Source organism: Schistocerca americana, chromosome 2 (assembly GCF_021461395.2).
Source record: "Schistocerca americana isolate TAMUIC-IGC-003095 chromosome 2, iqSchAmer2.1, whole genome shotgun sequence".
In the NCBI taxonomy this organism is placed as follows: Eukaryota; Metazoa; Arthropoda; class Insecta; order Orthoptera; family Acrididae; genus Schistocerca; species Schistocerca americana.
Genome location: NC_060120.1, coordinates 660779604 through 660794831, shown reverse-complemented (window position 1 = coordinate 660794831; position 15228 = coordinate 660779604). Strand labels below are relative to the sequence as shown.

The following is a 15228-nucleotide window of genomic DNA, read 5'->3' as shown; positions in this document are numbered from 1 at the left end:
TATGTATTTTGACAATACCACACATTTTACATAAGTCAGAGAAAACTGAAGACTCGAATTGTCGTCCCTGGTCAGTGGTGAGGTAAACAGGTGAGCCAAATCTAGAGATCCACGAATCTAAGAATGCTTGACCTACTGTCTCAGAGGTAATGTTCGGAATAGGCACAGCCTCAGCCCACGGAGTCATCCTGTCAATAGCTGTAAACAAGTAACGGAAACCCTCGGAGGGGGGGGGCAAAGGGCCTACGAGGTCCACATGAACGTGGTGAAACCGGCCTGGAGGTTGGGTAAAACAGCCAAGGGGTGGGGAAGTGTGCCTGGAAACTTTGTTCTGTTGACACAACACGCATGCCCTGGCCCAAGACTGACAGTCGCAGTGCATGTCTCTCCAGACAAACCGTTCAGATACCAGACGGGTGGTAGCTTTGACACCGGGGTGTGCTAATGTGTGTAATTTGTCAAAGACCTGGCGTTGAAGGGGCTTAGGAATGAATGGCCGCAACGTAACAGTCGATTCATCACACCACACTATGCCAGGGAAAGTAGAGCGTACCGGTTGGAGAGAGGAGCTGTGGTCCAAAATTAACTGCATGGTGTCAGGGTCTGCCAATCGCAACCTAGGTAGTTCCGTTAAGTCAATTAAGGTTGTGACAGCACCAACGTGCGAGAGAAAATCAGCAACCATATTGTCCGCTCCTCGGATGTAGCAAATGTCATTTGTAAATTGCAAGATGTAATCGATGTGACGAAAGCGTCGTGGGGGCGGATCAGCCGCAGGATTGTTTATGGCAGGAACCAACGGCTTGTGATCAGTGAGCACATAGAAATCTCGTCCCTCAACATCAGTTGAAGTGTGAAGTGTCTTATGGCCTTGTAAACTGCAAGTAATTCTCTGTCGAATGCTGAGTATTTCTTCTGCGCGTTGTTTAGCTTTTTTGTGAAAAACTGCATGGTGGGGGGGGGGTGGGGGGGGGGGGGGTGTCGTAACATCATTTTATGTCTGACTCAGTACTGCGCCGACAGCATTGTCACTAGCGATAAACATTGTGGCGTCCACACGTGGGTGAGCAATAGTGGCAGCGGAGGCCAACAACTGTTTGAGTTCGTTAAATGCCTTGTCCATGTCTGGTGTCCATGGGACCTGGCAGGTGCCAGAAGTTTGTGGGCCAGCGAGAGCATCTGTGAGAGCAGCCTGCATCGCAGAAGTGGCTGGCAAATGTTTACGGTAATAATTAACTGTTCCGATGAACCTGCATAATTCCCTATAGGTCTGGGGGCATGGCATCTCGAGAACGGGCTTGATCTTGTCCTGCAGTGGTGTCAGACCGTCTGACAACACAACATAACTAAGGAATGTGATGGATGACTGGTGCAATTGAGTCTTTTTATTGTTCAGTTCAATACCAGCGACTGCTAAAATATCTGTCATGACTTGACACACTTCTCACTCTGTTCCAAATTAGAAGCAAAAACCTATATGTCGTCCATGTATACGAAACAAAAGTCTAGATGGGATAAAGTTTGATTGATGAAACGCTGCCACGTTTGGGGGGCGTTTGTATTGAAACAGCCCGAAGGGAGTGGTTATGGCAGTCTTTTCAGTATCCTCCGGAGCCATAGGAATCTGATGAAATGCATGCTTACAGTCCAAAACAGAGAAGTACTTTGCACCTGCGAGCGCATGATTGAAGTCCGCAATGTGTGGGACCGGGTATTTATCAATGATGGTGCAGGCATTTAAACGCCTATAGTCTCCGACCATACGCCAAGTACCGTCTTTCTTTTGGTCAAATAGGATAGGACTAGCGCAGCAACTGGAAGAAGGTTCAACTATTCCCTTTTGTAATAGATCATCTAACTGTACTTTTGCAATTTTCATAAATTCCGGCTTGAGGCGGCATGGGCGTTGCGATATGGGCGGCCCATCGGTTAGACGTAACTGATGAACTGTGCCATTAGTGACTACTGCAATACGTGGCGCGGCATGACAGTCAGATGTCCATAAAGCGGAGCCGGCGGTGGCAGACAGGCAGAGCTGTGGCACTGAGGGCACGTAAGTACAGGTGTGCCAACCGCTTGTAGGCTGTGTGAAGGCCGCACGCGTGTTAACATGGGCGAGGTTGGTACACTGATTCTTGGTAGCGGGCCGTGCCGCTACGAGCGCTGTAGGTACGAGTGGGTGTGGCCGAACAGCAGATGGCCGTAGTTCATTGCCACGAGCTTGGGAAATTAATTGTCCATTCGGAACGCAAGGAACATGAGCACTCGGGCATACACTGTCATTACAAGAGGGGGTGGTGACACAGTTTACAGAGTTCACAACATTGTCGTTAACGTGTGCGGGCACAGGAACACCAGATTGGCACGGACAGACCTTGTCTGTAGCCGACGAGTCGTCTGCTTGTAGTGTCGTGAGACGTTGTTGTGTGGAGGCCAACTCGTGGTGTATGTTGCAGAGATGCAGCAGCATTTCCATACGTTCCATCTGCAACTTCGAAGACTTGGCGCACTCCACTAGCCCCTTGTTTGTCCAAGATTGCAGCTCCAAGGATAGGTTTAAACACTTCTTAGCACAGCACACATGTTTGGTGTTAGCCGAACTGTCACTCAGCAGAGCGAAAGGAATATGTTCGTTTAGTGGGGGGTAAAACACAGTATTTTGCACAAAATCTAGTGACAACTGATAGTACTTGAGGAAATCAATTCCGAGAATAGATTCTTCAATTGTTGACACTAAAAACGTCCACTCCAGCTTGCACTCGGGCGAAAGTTTCACTGTATACAGAGTAGAACCCGGTACTGTAGGGTAGACAAGTTCACTGCACAAAGCACTGTTTTGTGTGTTTGCACTTTATTGGTTGCTAGGCGAACCGGCAGCAAAGAGACGTCTGCACCAGTGTCTACCAGAAAACGTACACCTGATTGTAAATCGCGAAAATAGACTCGACCACACTTACTGTTGTTGTCTGAAATGGAATGCAACGTTGGATGGTGCCCATTGTTTACATCGTAGGAGGTGGCACCGCAGCTTACCTGCAGTTGGAGTTTGGGTAAGAACACGGTGACTGGCATTTGCAAGCTTGCTCCCCGAATCTTGCGTGGAAGAAACAGCAAGGTTTGGCAGGCCTGTGCTCCTGTGGGTAGTAGTTAGGTGACGGAGTAAGTGACCCAGAGTCTTCCACAGAGGCCGATGCACTGTCGTTGCGGGGAGTTGAAGGTGCAGGCAGGGCGGCTAGTTTAACAAACTTGTTATTAGCAGTACCAGACAAGGGCGTGGTGTCAGAAAGCTTCTTAGTGCAGTCACGTCCAGAATGCAGTGCACGGAGCTCACGTTGCCTGGCGGAGTATGCTCTGTCGGCAGCGCGTAAACGTTCATTTACTGGCCTATCTTCATACGCAGAGATTGCAGTCTGGACAGTCAAAGGCAGCTTTTCTGTCCAGATTTCAGCGAGCGTGTCATCAGGCATAACTTGCTCATCGAGGAGAAGACAGATGCACTGCCACAGCTGGGACGGAGACCTGTCGCCGAGACGCTCTTTGTAGATGAGCTGTCGCACATTTTCTCTCCTGGTTTTCGAGACGCGCTCCAGTATCGTCTGTTTTGCCACAGTGTACTTCCCTGCTAGGAGGAGGGGGGGGGGGGGGGCCTTTGATCAGATCGTAAATGAAATCGACGCGGTCGTGAAGATGGTTCATGAGGCAGGCGAAGTGTGCATCGTCGTCCAAAGCACAGACATTGAATGTTTGCTCAACCAGTTTAAATCAGAACTCCGGGTGAGTGGGTTTGAAGTCTGGTAGTGTCGGCAGATTCGGCACTACAGTCACTGCTGAGGTGCGTCTATTTCTTCGGACGTAAATAAAGCATGCAGAAGATAGCGAGTCCGAATTATTGGCATCCCATAATGCGGGTATTGCGAAATTCACTTGACACCGGGGGGCGGCTGAGAAGCGACGGACACTCGAACAGTGTGAGGATCGTAGTCAAAATGTGCATTCTCCTTAACGTGGTAGCTCGGAGAGAAGCCACAAGTACTTAAGTACGCCGGTAAATGTCCGTTATGCACACTGTATTCGCTCGACCGTGAGTGGTGGGGCTGGTTGCAGACGTTCGGGTACTTACTGTCCAGCACAGAATTGTTGACTTGATTAGAAGCAACACAAGGATACCACACAGGTCCACTAGGATGCACACTTGGTGTGATATTTGCTGTTTGGCGAGCATTGAGCACCTGTTGACTAGCCGGCGCAGAAGGATACACACGTGGCGGGAACTGATTCGAGTTTGAATTTACTACTGGATTTTTCCAAAGTAGCAAAACTTCGCTCGACGCCACGAACTGTATTGAATTGTGCGTTCAACACAGGAGTAGGAATGTTCCGAACAACACTCTGTGGAGAACACGTGGAAAGGTCTAGACTAACAAAGCCAGAGTCCGCGACCGTTGGCGGTTGGAAGAAACTGGCGGCACTCGATGAATTCCACTGCATGTTCGGGCTGAAGGATTCCGAAGAGTCTTGCAGCAAGTCCACTACAATGGCAGGAGTGCTTGAGAAATGTTGCTGAAATCCGGGCGGCGGTGAGGGCTGAAAGGCCAATATCTGAAGCTGAACAACGGCCCTCGCGATCGCGAAGAAACCCGACGCGGTAGGCGCATAAATAACCTTCGGGTGGTAACTCGGACACACATTAAACAAAAAACGGGGCCACCAGTGAGGGAATAGGATATAGTTGTAGGTAAACAACTAGAATTCTCTCAGATACAGATTTATTAGCACTTCGCTTCTACACAGGTACAAGTCTGGAGGCTAACTGCCGTTAGCGGCCAACATCCTCCCAAAGCCCCTCTCCTCAAAGATAGCACACTTATGCACTGAACAAATATCGATATTTGTGGAGCTCTGCGCCACAGTACAATAGTAATTACAGAACAAAGAGAGAGTCTCACATACAAACAAGAAGTGAAGAACATCTCTTGTTACTGGTTTAGTACTATATGTGGTATCCTTCAAGAGATTAATAACAGGTTGGCACAGTGCCTGCTTATCCCATAAATTGCACTTAAAAATAGATGTTATATAATAGAAATACATTGGTACTTAATTTTATTGTAAAGTAATTAGTTGATAGTGTCATACAAGCATATGTATATATGTATAAATTTTGCTTTTCTCTCTCAGGCTGACACTGTGAAGCAGGCAGTTGACATCTTCATGTACTTCTTGAAAGATGAGTGTGGCGACGAACTTCCTGTTGCCCTTTGTGGTTTAGGTGCACTATGTGTCAACCATAGTGAGCTCATGCTTGGATCGCACATCAAGGACTTGTACCACAGATTCCTCACAACACATGAAATCAGTACCTGCATAAAAATACAAGTGAGAAGTTGGTAACACTAGAGCAGAAGATAGAAATGTTGCTTTCATTGTTATTGTTAAAATTAAATATTTTTATTAATGTTTAAAAAGTAGTTATAGAAGCTTGCAACTAAAATTGCAAGTCAGGAAGACTGTTCATGATATCCACATGGTGAAGGACAAATATTTGCAAAGATTAAATAAACTGAAATTTTGATATGTTTCGGTCACCTTTCAACATAGCCACACTCATGGCATAAATTTGCTCATTATAATGGAAAGTGGAAACCAATTTCTTTAGCCAGAACTAATGTAAGACTGTCACTGAAGGACTTCCAGGTTTTCTGGTATTCAGCTACAGAAACAATTACACAGAAGTCGTGAATTTGATAAGAGACGGGACTGATCCACCATGGTACACAAAACATGTCAGAACACTGTTGCAGAAGCAACGAAAAAAAGCATGCCAAATTCAGAAGAACGCAAAATCCCCAACACTGGCTAAGTTTCGCAGAAGCTCAAAATTTAGTGTGGATGTCAATGCAAGATGCTGTTAATAGTTTCCGCAATGAAACATTGTCTCAAAATGTGGTAGAAAACCCAAAGAGATTCTGGTCGTATGTAAAGTACACCAGTGGCAAAAAATCAGCCAATACCGTCACTGCGCAATAGTGATGGAAATGTTACCAATGATGGTGCCACTAAAGCATAGTTTCTAAATACATTTTTCTGTAATTCCTTCACGAAAGAAGACGAAGTAAATATTCCAGAATTCGAAACCAGAAAACCTTGTAGCATGAGTAACATAAAAGTAGATATCTTAGGTGTTGAGAAACAACTCAAATCACTTAAGAAAGGCAAGTCTTCCGGTCCAGATGGTATACCAATCAGGTTCCTTTCAGAGTGTGCAGACACAATAGCGCCTTTCTTAGCAAGCATATACAACTGCTCACTTGATGAGAGGTCTGTTCCTAAGGACTGGAAAGTAGCACAGGTCACCCCAATATTCAAGAAAGGAAATAGGAGTAATCCATTGAATTACAGACACATATCACTGACCTCAGTTTGCAGTAGAATTTTGGAGCATATACAGAGTGCGTTCCATAAGTAATGTGACCAATTTTTTTATAACGCAACAGTACACCATAGCGTGTTGTAACTGGCTGGGCTAAGTGGAGGGGGGGTGTTAGTTTCAAAACGCTCTTTGTCTCATTCCGCTGTGAGCTACCGGAGAGTCAGGACGTGCATTTCCGTCAACCCTGTTTTGAGTTTATGTAACACAGCACAATGGATCATTCTGTAGAGCAACAATACGCTATCACATTTTGCGTTAAACTTGGGAAGTCCGCCACTGAAATGTTTCCATTACTTCAGCATGCCTTTGGGACTGATTGCTTGTCCAAATCACAAGCTTTCCGATGGCACAAGTCGTTCGTGGAGGGCCAAGAGGAGATCACTCATGAACCTCGCAGTGGACGGCCATCAACCGCACGAGTTGACGAAAATGTGACGCGTGTGCGCAATTGTTTAAACTCTGAGAGACGGCTGAGCCTTCAATTGATAGCACAAACTCTAAACGTGTCAAAAACAACTGTTTTCCACATTGTGACCGAAGATTTGAACATGAAAAGAGGTATGTGCCAAACTCGTCCTAAAAGTGTTGACCGACGAACAAAAGCACATGCGAATACTTTGGTGCTGAGAAATGTTGGAAATGTGTGAAAATTATCCTCATTTTTTAAACTCAGTTATCATTGGTAATGAGTTGTGGATTTTTGAGTACGACCCTGAGACAAAAAGGCAGAGTACAGAGTGGCACACCCCATCGTAGCCCCGTCCCAAGAAGGCACGCATGAGCAAGTCCAGGATCAAAACCATGCTCATTGTCTTCTTTGACATCAGAGGCATTGTCCACCACAAATTCGTACCTACCTGGACTACAGTGAACTCAGCTTTCTACTTGGAAGTGCTGAAAAGACTGAAAAGGAGGGTCTCACACTGCTGAAGCAACATCAAAGACACGTGGAAAGTTCAACACGCCGAGTCACAGCGCCTTCATTGTCAATGACTTCTTGGCCAGAACCAAGACCCCACTGGTTCCCCAACCTCCCTACAGTCCTGACCTGGCTCCTGCTGACTCTTTTTTGTTTCCTCAGTTAAAAGGAGTCATGAAAGGATAACATTGGGACACAATTGAAAGCGTCCAGGCGCAAGTTTCATCAGCTCTAAAGGACATTCCGGAAATGGCATTCCAGGGTGCTTTCCAGGCATGGAGACACCACCTCCAGAAGTGTATCAACACAAGAGGGTGCTATTTTGAAAATTTTTGATTATTTGTATGAATATATTCAATAAATGATTTTTTATGAATTTGGTTGCATTACTTATGGAACACACCTTGTACTGTACCCGATCATTATGAATCACCTTGAAGAAAATGACTTATTGATACATAACCAACATGGATTCAGAAAATATCATTCTTATGCAACACTGTTAGCTCTTTATTCCCATGAAGTAATGAGTTCTGTCGACAAGGGATCTCAGATCGATTCGATATTCCTAGATTTCTGGAAGGCTTTTGATACCGTTCCTCACAAGCGACTATTAATTAAATAGCGTGCATATGGAATATCGTCTCAGTCGTGTGACTGGATTCATGATTTACTCTCAGAGAGGTCACAGTTCGTAGTGATAGACGGTAAATCATCAAGTAGAATAGGTAGTGTCATAGGCCCTCTGCTGTTCCTGATTTACATAAATGATCTAGGTGATAATCTGAGCAGTCCCCTTAGATTGTTTACGGATGATGCTGTAATTTACCATCTAGTAAAATCATCAGATGATCAATTCCAATTACAAAATGATCTAGAGAGAATTTCTGTATGGTGTGAAAAGTGGCAATTGGCACTAAACAAAGAAAAGTGCGAGGTCATCCACATAGGTACTAAAAGAAACCCGATAAATTTTGGGTTACTGTAAATCACACAAATCCAAAGGCTGTCAGTTTTTACTAAATACCTAGGAATTACAATTACAAGCAACTTAAATTGGAAAGACCACATAGATAATATTGTGGGGAAGGTGAAACAAAGACTGCACTTTGTTGGCAGAACCCTTAGTAGGTGCAAGAAACCCACTAAAGAGACAGCCTACATTACACTTGTCTGTTCTCTGCTGGAATGTTGCTGCGTGGTGTGGGATGCTTACCAGGTAGGATTGATGGAGGCCATCGAAAAAGTGCAAAGAAGGGCAGCTCGTTTCGTATTATCGCGCAGTAGGGGTGAGAGTGTCACTGATATGGTATGCGAGTTGGGGTGGCAGTCACTGAAACAAAGGCGGTTTTCTTTGCAGCGAGATCTATTTACAAAATTTCGATCACCAAATTTCTCTTCCGAATGTGAAAATATTTTGTTGACGCCTACCTACATAGGGAGAAATGATCATCATAATAAAATAAAATAAATTGGTGTTCCTTTTTCCCATGCACCATTAGAGAGTGGAATGGTAGAGAAGTAGTATGAAAATGGTTCAATGGACCCTCTGCCAGGCACTTGTGTGTGAATTGCAGAGTAACCATGTAGATGTAGATATAGAAGGGTATCTTCCTGAGGATTCTAAAATATACTAATCATTAATTTTACATGTGCTATGTCAGTTGTATATTTCCTGTGTTTTTATTGTGGAGTGTCTTCTGTTTATACTTTCGAAATTGAATATCAGTTTTGATGTGGTGTGTACTTGCAAAGTATGCTTGACATTTTGCAGTTGTCATGATTTCACTGCATATCGAGGTTCTCTGCTGAGAAGCAGTTGGGGCAGAGATAAGAAATATCTGAGTTGTAGCAAGTGCCATAACTTTGTCTGAGGAGTTGTGTAATTTTTAATCTTCTTATCATTCATCGACTGCATGAAGAAATAATTCTGATAGTTTTCTTTAAAACACATAGGAGCGTACAGTAGAGGCAGAAATATGAAATTTGGTATGTGGCAGGGTCCTAAACCATAGGTAAAGGAATATCAAAAGCTTGTTTCACTATTAGTCAGTTTGTTTATAGTTTTATTTTGCAACTACTATGTCAACTATTAAAAATTTGCAACTTGTCATAAGAGCAGTTGTGGTGTCCCATTTAAATACATGGCATGTGATAGCTCATCTTTTAAAAGCCCGTCTTCATTGTACAGACTTTTTAATTTTCTGCTTTTTCACTTTGCATTTTTTGTAATAAAAGTTTGTATTCAGTTAGCTGAAGAGTATGATATAGCAAAACAATGCTGATGAAAGGTTTCCAAAAATAATTTATATTATTAGATGATATTATTGTAGTAAATACTATAGTATAAAATATTAACTTGTCCTGTCATTGAATATGGTACTAATTAATATTTGTGATGTGTTTTCAGTATGTAACTGTCTATTCATTCTGTGTTGCTCCCATAATACAATGAAGTGAATCCTGTGGAATAATTGTCCTTTAAAATTTTTAGTTAATCTTACACTGAAGGTGTGGTTAATGAATTTTTAGGTCCTGGAAAACATAGAAATGTACTTGGAAGATGTTGAAGATCGTTTGATTAAGGAGGATAAGAAATGTGAGTTCCTGTTTTAAAAATATGAATACTTTATTTGGTTTTCTTGTCTTACATAATGTTTTTTAATCTTTTCTTAGGGACAGAAATTTCTCACACCCAAAGCCTGAAAGAACGAGGTGAAAAGTGGTCTGGAGTGGCAAGCGCTGTCATTCAGACATACTTAAAGGATATATTAAATACAAACTTTCATCACAACAATCAACTGCGTTACATTGTATTTGAAATTGTTCGAAGGAGCTTGTCTCAAGGACTTGTTGACCCTTTGCAGGTGATTAATTCAGAAATATTGACCACAGATTAAAATTTGTATAATGTTTTCATTCTTTGGGATAGATGTCTTCATCAAACTAAATTTTAGGTGTAGGGCAGAGAGTTACCTTGCAATTACTTTTTCTTCTGAACAGCAAAAGAAATAAACCTATTTGCTCAAAATTTAAAGTCATATTAACTTTTCTGCATTGTCTTCTACAATTTTTTATCCATAATTTTAAAGCTGTATCAATGTCATCTTCCTGATCATAAACTGAACTACAACTTTTTTCTATATATTAATGTTAAGGTTTTATTGTCTGTTTTTTGTGGTATCTGTAATGTTGAACCTCTTAACATATTTAATGTGAAGTACATATGCAATGACATTTCAATAACATGAAGAGTTATAAAAGTAACCAGTTTTATTAACTGAAAATAAGTTACATTCATTAATTGAAATTGTCTGAAATAATGAGCTTATTTCTTTTCTCCTTATATTAACTGAATTTTGCCCCTTCTCATTTTATAAAATATCTTTTGCCTCCCCACTGTGTCAGTATTATATTCTTGATTACAACTAATTGTCCACCACTTTCTATAAATTTCTTTAACTGCTTGGATAGGATGCCTTTTGGAGATGGTATCATTCATCAACAGTACTAACACCAGTAAATTTCTGAAAAGGAGAAAGTGTGGTTGTAATGGTAGAATTTTTTTGCCCTGAGATATCTTCCTTCATTCATTAGTTTAAGATTAATCCAAGCATAACTATGGTGCAGGTAACTTAGTAGTTAACAATCTTAATCCTTTGTTTGAATAAAAAGTTCGGTATTGTGACATTATAGTCACATCCAGTCTTGTGTTGTTCAGATAATGTACAGCATCAGGAGTGATTTTTGTCAAATATTTTCAGTTCAGTCTGCTATCAGGCATAAACATAACTTTAATAAAAAGCATTTTTCTATATTTTCATTGAAACTGAAAGTTGAAGCAAACATCTACAATTTCAAACATACTGATACAATCATGGAAGGAGGGAGGGGAAAAAATTACAAAAAAAAAAAAAAACATTTTCAAGCTATATTTTCTCAGAATTTTCTTTGAAATCAAAAGTTGAGGGGTCACAACTACTACCTAAAATTTTTCTATGTAGATTGCACTTTTATTTGTTGTAATTATGGCAGACTGCCACCATCAGATCAATGACTTAAAAAATCAGTACGATGTATTACATCAAATAGTACATGATTGTACCACATGTAAGGGCATACACAGCATGATCATGTACTATTTGATGCAATACATTGTATTGATTCTTTATGTCACTGATCTGATGACGGCAGATTGCCAAAACCTGTAATTAGAACAAAAAAACTATGGTCTAGAGAGAGAACTTTTGGTATAGTGCATACTGGTTGCTGGCCTGTTCAGAGACTTCCTATCTTTCACTATCCAACATCTACAATTTCAAATTTAGTGATACTTTCATGGGAAGTGACCAGTAGAGTAACATTTTCAAGATGTATAATCATTTATGAAATAATAATAAAACTGAGGCTAAACTTTGTCCAAAAAGGCGTCACAAGGCCCAGTGGTACTGACCGTTGTGTCATCCTCAGCCAACTGCCATCATCAGATCTGGATGTAGAGGGTCATGGGATCAGCTCACTGCTCTCACAGCCATTGTCAGTTTCTATGACCTGCTCCTAATACTGATATATCCCTATTTTTCTCCTATTTTAGCACCCATTGTATGTTGGGTGAATCTGCATCACACATTACAGAGTAGCTATTTCAAGTTCTTAAAGTATCTCAGGCTTTTATGTAGTGGGTGAATATATATCAAAGTTTAGAAAACTACTATTTCAAATTTTTAAAATATCTCAGACATTTATGTTTAATTACTTCTACTGTAGAAAAAGTAGCATTTCATTAGTAGTGATTGGGAAGAAAACAATCTCTTCTCTGCACTCAAGGGTGCACCCAGTGAGAGGTAGAGAGGACATCTACCCCAACCCTCTCCCTCTTCCCAGAAGAAATCCTATTAATTTAACTCTCAGTTTGCCGCCCGATGTGGCCGTCTGGTTCTAGGCGCTTCAGTGTGGAACCGCGTGACCGCTACGATCGCAGGTACAAATCCTGCCTCGGGCATGGATGTGTGTGTTTGAGGAAAACCAGAACATGTAATGCATGCTGACTACCAGCAAGTGTATTTAGAGCCTTTTTTCATGAACTCTCCAAAACTATTCCATTTTTTAGCATGTGGTGATCAACTCTTGTTGATCACCACAACTCCCCCCTCCCCCCCCCCCCCCTTTCTGTTCCCCAGCTCAAGGCCTAAGTACACTTTTGATTACACTTTAATGATCAAAAACAAAGACTTCTGCCCCTTCTTGTACCCACTGATCAGCAAACGGGAATGTGCTAAGCTTTTGGACAAAGTCCTTACACACACACACACACACACACACACACACACACACACACACCATCCCCTCCCTCTTGTTACCCAAAGTTGGTTTATTAATGTTTGGTGTAATTTAGTAAGTTGGGCGGCTGATCACATTTTCGCAGCACTTGCCATGGTGAGATATGACATAATGCAGCAAGTGACAGGGACAGACAAATTTAAATAACCAGTTCTGTTAATAATAAAAATACTCATCTTTCGTGTTGCTCTTCTTTGTTGTCTAATGATGGCTCATGGTGCATTTCCTTTCTGTGGTTTATCTTTCTGTAATTGCCTAGGGGATGACTGCATTGCTGTTTCAATAATAATGTGAAATCTGGTGGACTTTCTGCAGAATTATAGACATTTTTTCAGTCGTATCACTTCACAGTACAAATCAATAAAACACACACAACTCATTCTCCATCCTTGCCCTCCAAATTCGTACAACAACATGCACAAAAGAAAAATTATTTACCTCTAACAACATGTAACAAAGAATTTACTATCATATATATCGATCTATTTATGCAAAACAATCTTAGGAACATACATTTCATAATTAAAATACAATTAATTGTCTATCTTTTTCAAGGAGTCCATAATTATTGTTGTAATTACGTTAAGTATTTATAAGCATTGTCATTTAAACAGTTTTGCTTAGCTATGTAGTAGTGGATTTTTGGTTTTTATGTCTTCAGTGTGATACTGTTCACTTCGTATGATCGAAGATCGGTTAGTATATTTATCTCACCATAATCAGTTGTATTACAGTAGCTTCCAAAAATTTTGAAAGCAGAAAAGGCAAAAAAAAATTTGATACAAAATAATAAAACTGGTTATGCCAACAAGTTTTGGAGTACAACAAATCAATATTCAGTGGTTCTTCAAGAAATACAGCTTTTTGACTCTGTTAGCATCACCACTTCATTCAAATGAGGTCAACAACAAAATTTCAATTTACTGAGTTCTTTTCTCATAAATTTTCAAAAACAATTTCAAAGTCTGATCTTTTACCTATTCTGTAGCTCTAAAATTGTTATCAAGTATCATATAACATAAATAGGATAAACAATATGAAGGTTCACATAACAGTGATTTTATTGTATTAGCACGACAGTAGAACTTGTATTTCATGAGGATGTCTGTCTACCAATATTTATAAATCTGTCTTTAATAGGTGAAATATCATTGATTGGCAATGCCCTATGATCAAAAGAAAATGTCTTAGTCCACATAGAGATATTTGAAGTGCTTTTAAATAAAGAAAATATAGCAAAATACTCCAGATCACAGGACAAAATTAATGTAGCTAGTTAGGAACTTACTCCGTTTTCTCATAAGACCAATGAAATGTTTTTGTAATGACATTTTACAGTGTCTTACTTCCAAATTTATCCCAAAATTAATGTGCTTAGTTGGCAACTTAATCCTCTTTCTCACAACACCAATGAAATGTCTTTGTTACAATATTTTAGAGTCAGAATCACAATTTTTATTGTACCATAACATACAGAGTTAAATCACAAGATTTAATGTACAGGGGACTTGTCAGTACTGCAATTACAATTTATGTGTATTACAGAATCAATAATTATTAATTTATAATTTACAGAGACTGTGTGTAACCTAACAACACTATTACTGTTTTATAATGTCTTACTTCTAAATTTACCTTTCATACAGAACATTGAATTCTTGGCATATAAAAAAAATGCTGTAACAAAAAATATTTCTTGCTTTTATGCGAGTGCAGGCTTTCTCGGCGAATTTCATATATGAAGACTTCACATGTTGTCAGCTGAGTAGCATCATCGTCTCGTAGCAACGTTTTGATGGAATGTGTCTCCATCATCTTCAGGCGAAATGTCGGGATATCGTCAGTCACAAGCTTATATCTCTGCTGGACCGCTTTTCGCTTCCCACGGCTGGCCAATCATGCACCCACGGAATCGCCCGATCCACCTGGATCGGCCAGTGGCCAGTGGTGGGGGGGACGCATGCGCGGAGTTCGAGTCCCGGCATCCGTCTGTCTGCTCCGTCCGCGGTTCCGAGCAACCTGCCGAAACGGGACATCATAAGTGGGGTAGAGCAAGCCATAAGGAGACTACATGAAGAAGCTGCAGAAGAAGTAAGAAGAGACGTCTGCAGAGTACTAGACAAAGCAAAAATGCCGAAGAATAACATTTTGGTGGCAGAACGAAAGGTGCTACAGGCACTCTGGGAGGACCAGGACACAGTGGTCTTGGCAGGGGACAAAGGCAACGCCACGGTGCTGCTTAAATCAGAAGACTATTGGCAGAAAATCGACGCCCTCCTGCAAGATCCTGCCTATAAAAGACTAAGATAGGACCCCAGCACAACAGTGACCCGCAAGACCGTTGAGATGCTGAACAACTCGGGACTAGAGAAGGATATCATAAGGAAGCTGTACCCGAGGGCACCGGCACCACCACGTCTCTGTGGCCTCCCAAAGGTCCACAAAGAAGGTGTCCCATTATGACCTATTTTAAACACTATTAACTCGCCAACATATGGTATTGCTAAGCATTTATCACAGATGCTAAAACCCTTGGTGG

The 15228-nt window shown here is 41.3% G+C and overlaps 1 protein-coding gene across 1 annotated transcript in view; it reads left to right on the top strand.

The window, feature by feature from the left end:
• The window catches only part of LOC124594309 (nipped-B-like protein A), a 480509-nt gene that overhangs the window by 339515 nt on the left and 125766 nt on the right, over window positions 1–15228 (top strand). The window contains exons 16-18 of the mRNA XM_047132672.1: window positions 5179–5376; window positions 9882–9948; window positions 10026–10216. Of these exons, the coding sequence (XP_046988628.1) occupies window positions 5179–5376; window positions 9882–9948; window positions 10026–10216 (456 nt within the window). The remainder of the gene's footprint in view (window positions 1–5178; window positions 5377–9881; window positions 9949–10025; window positions 10217–15228) is intronic.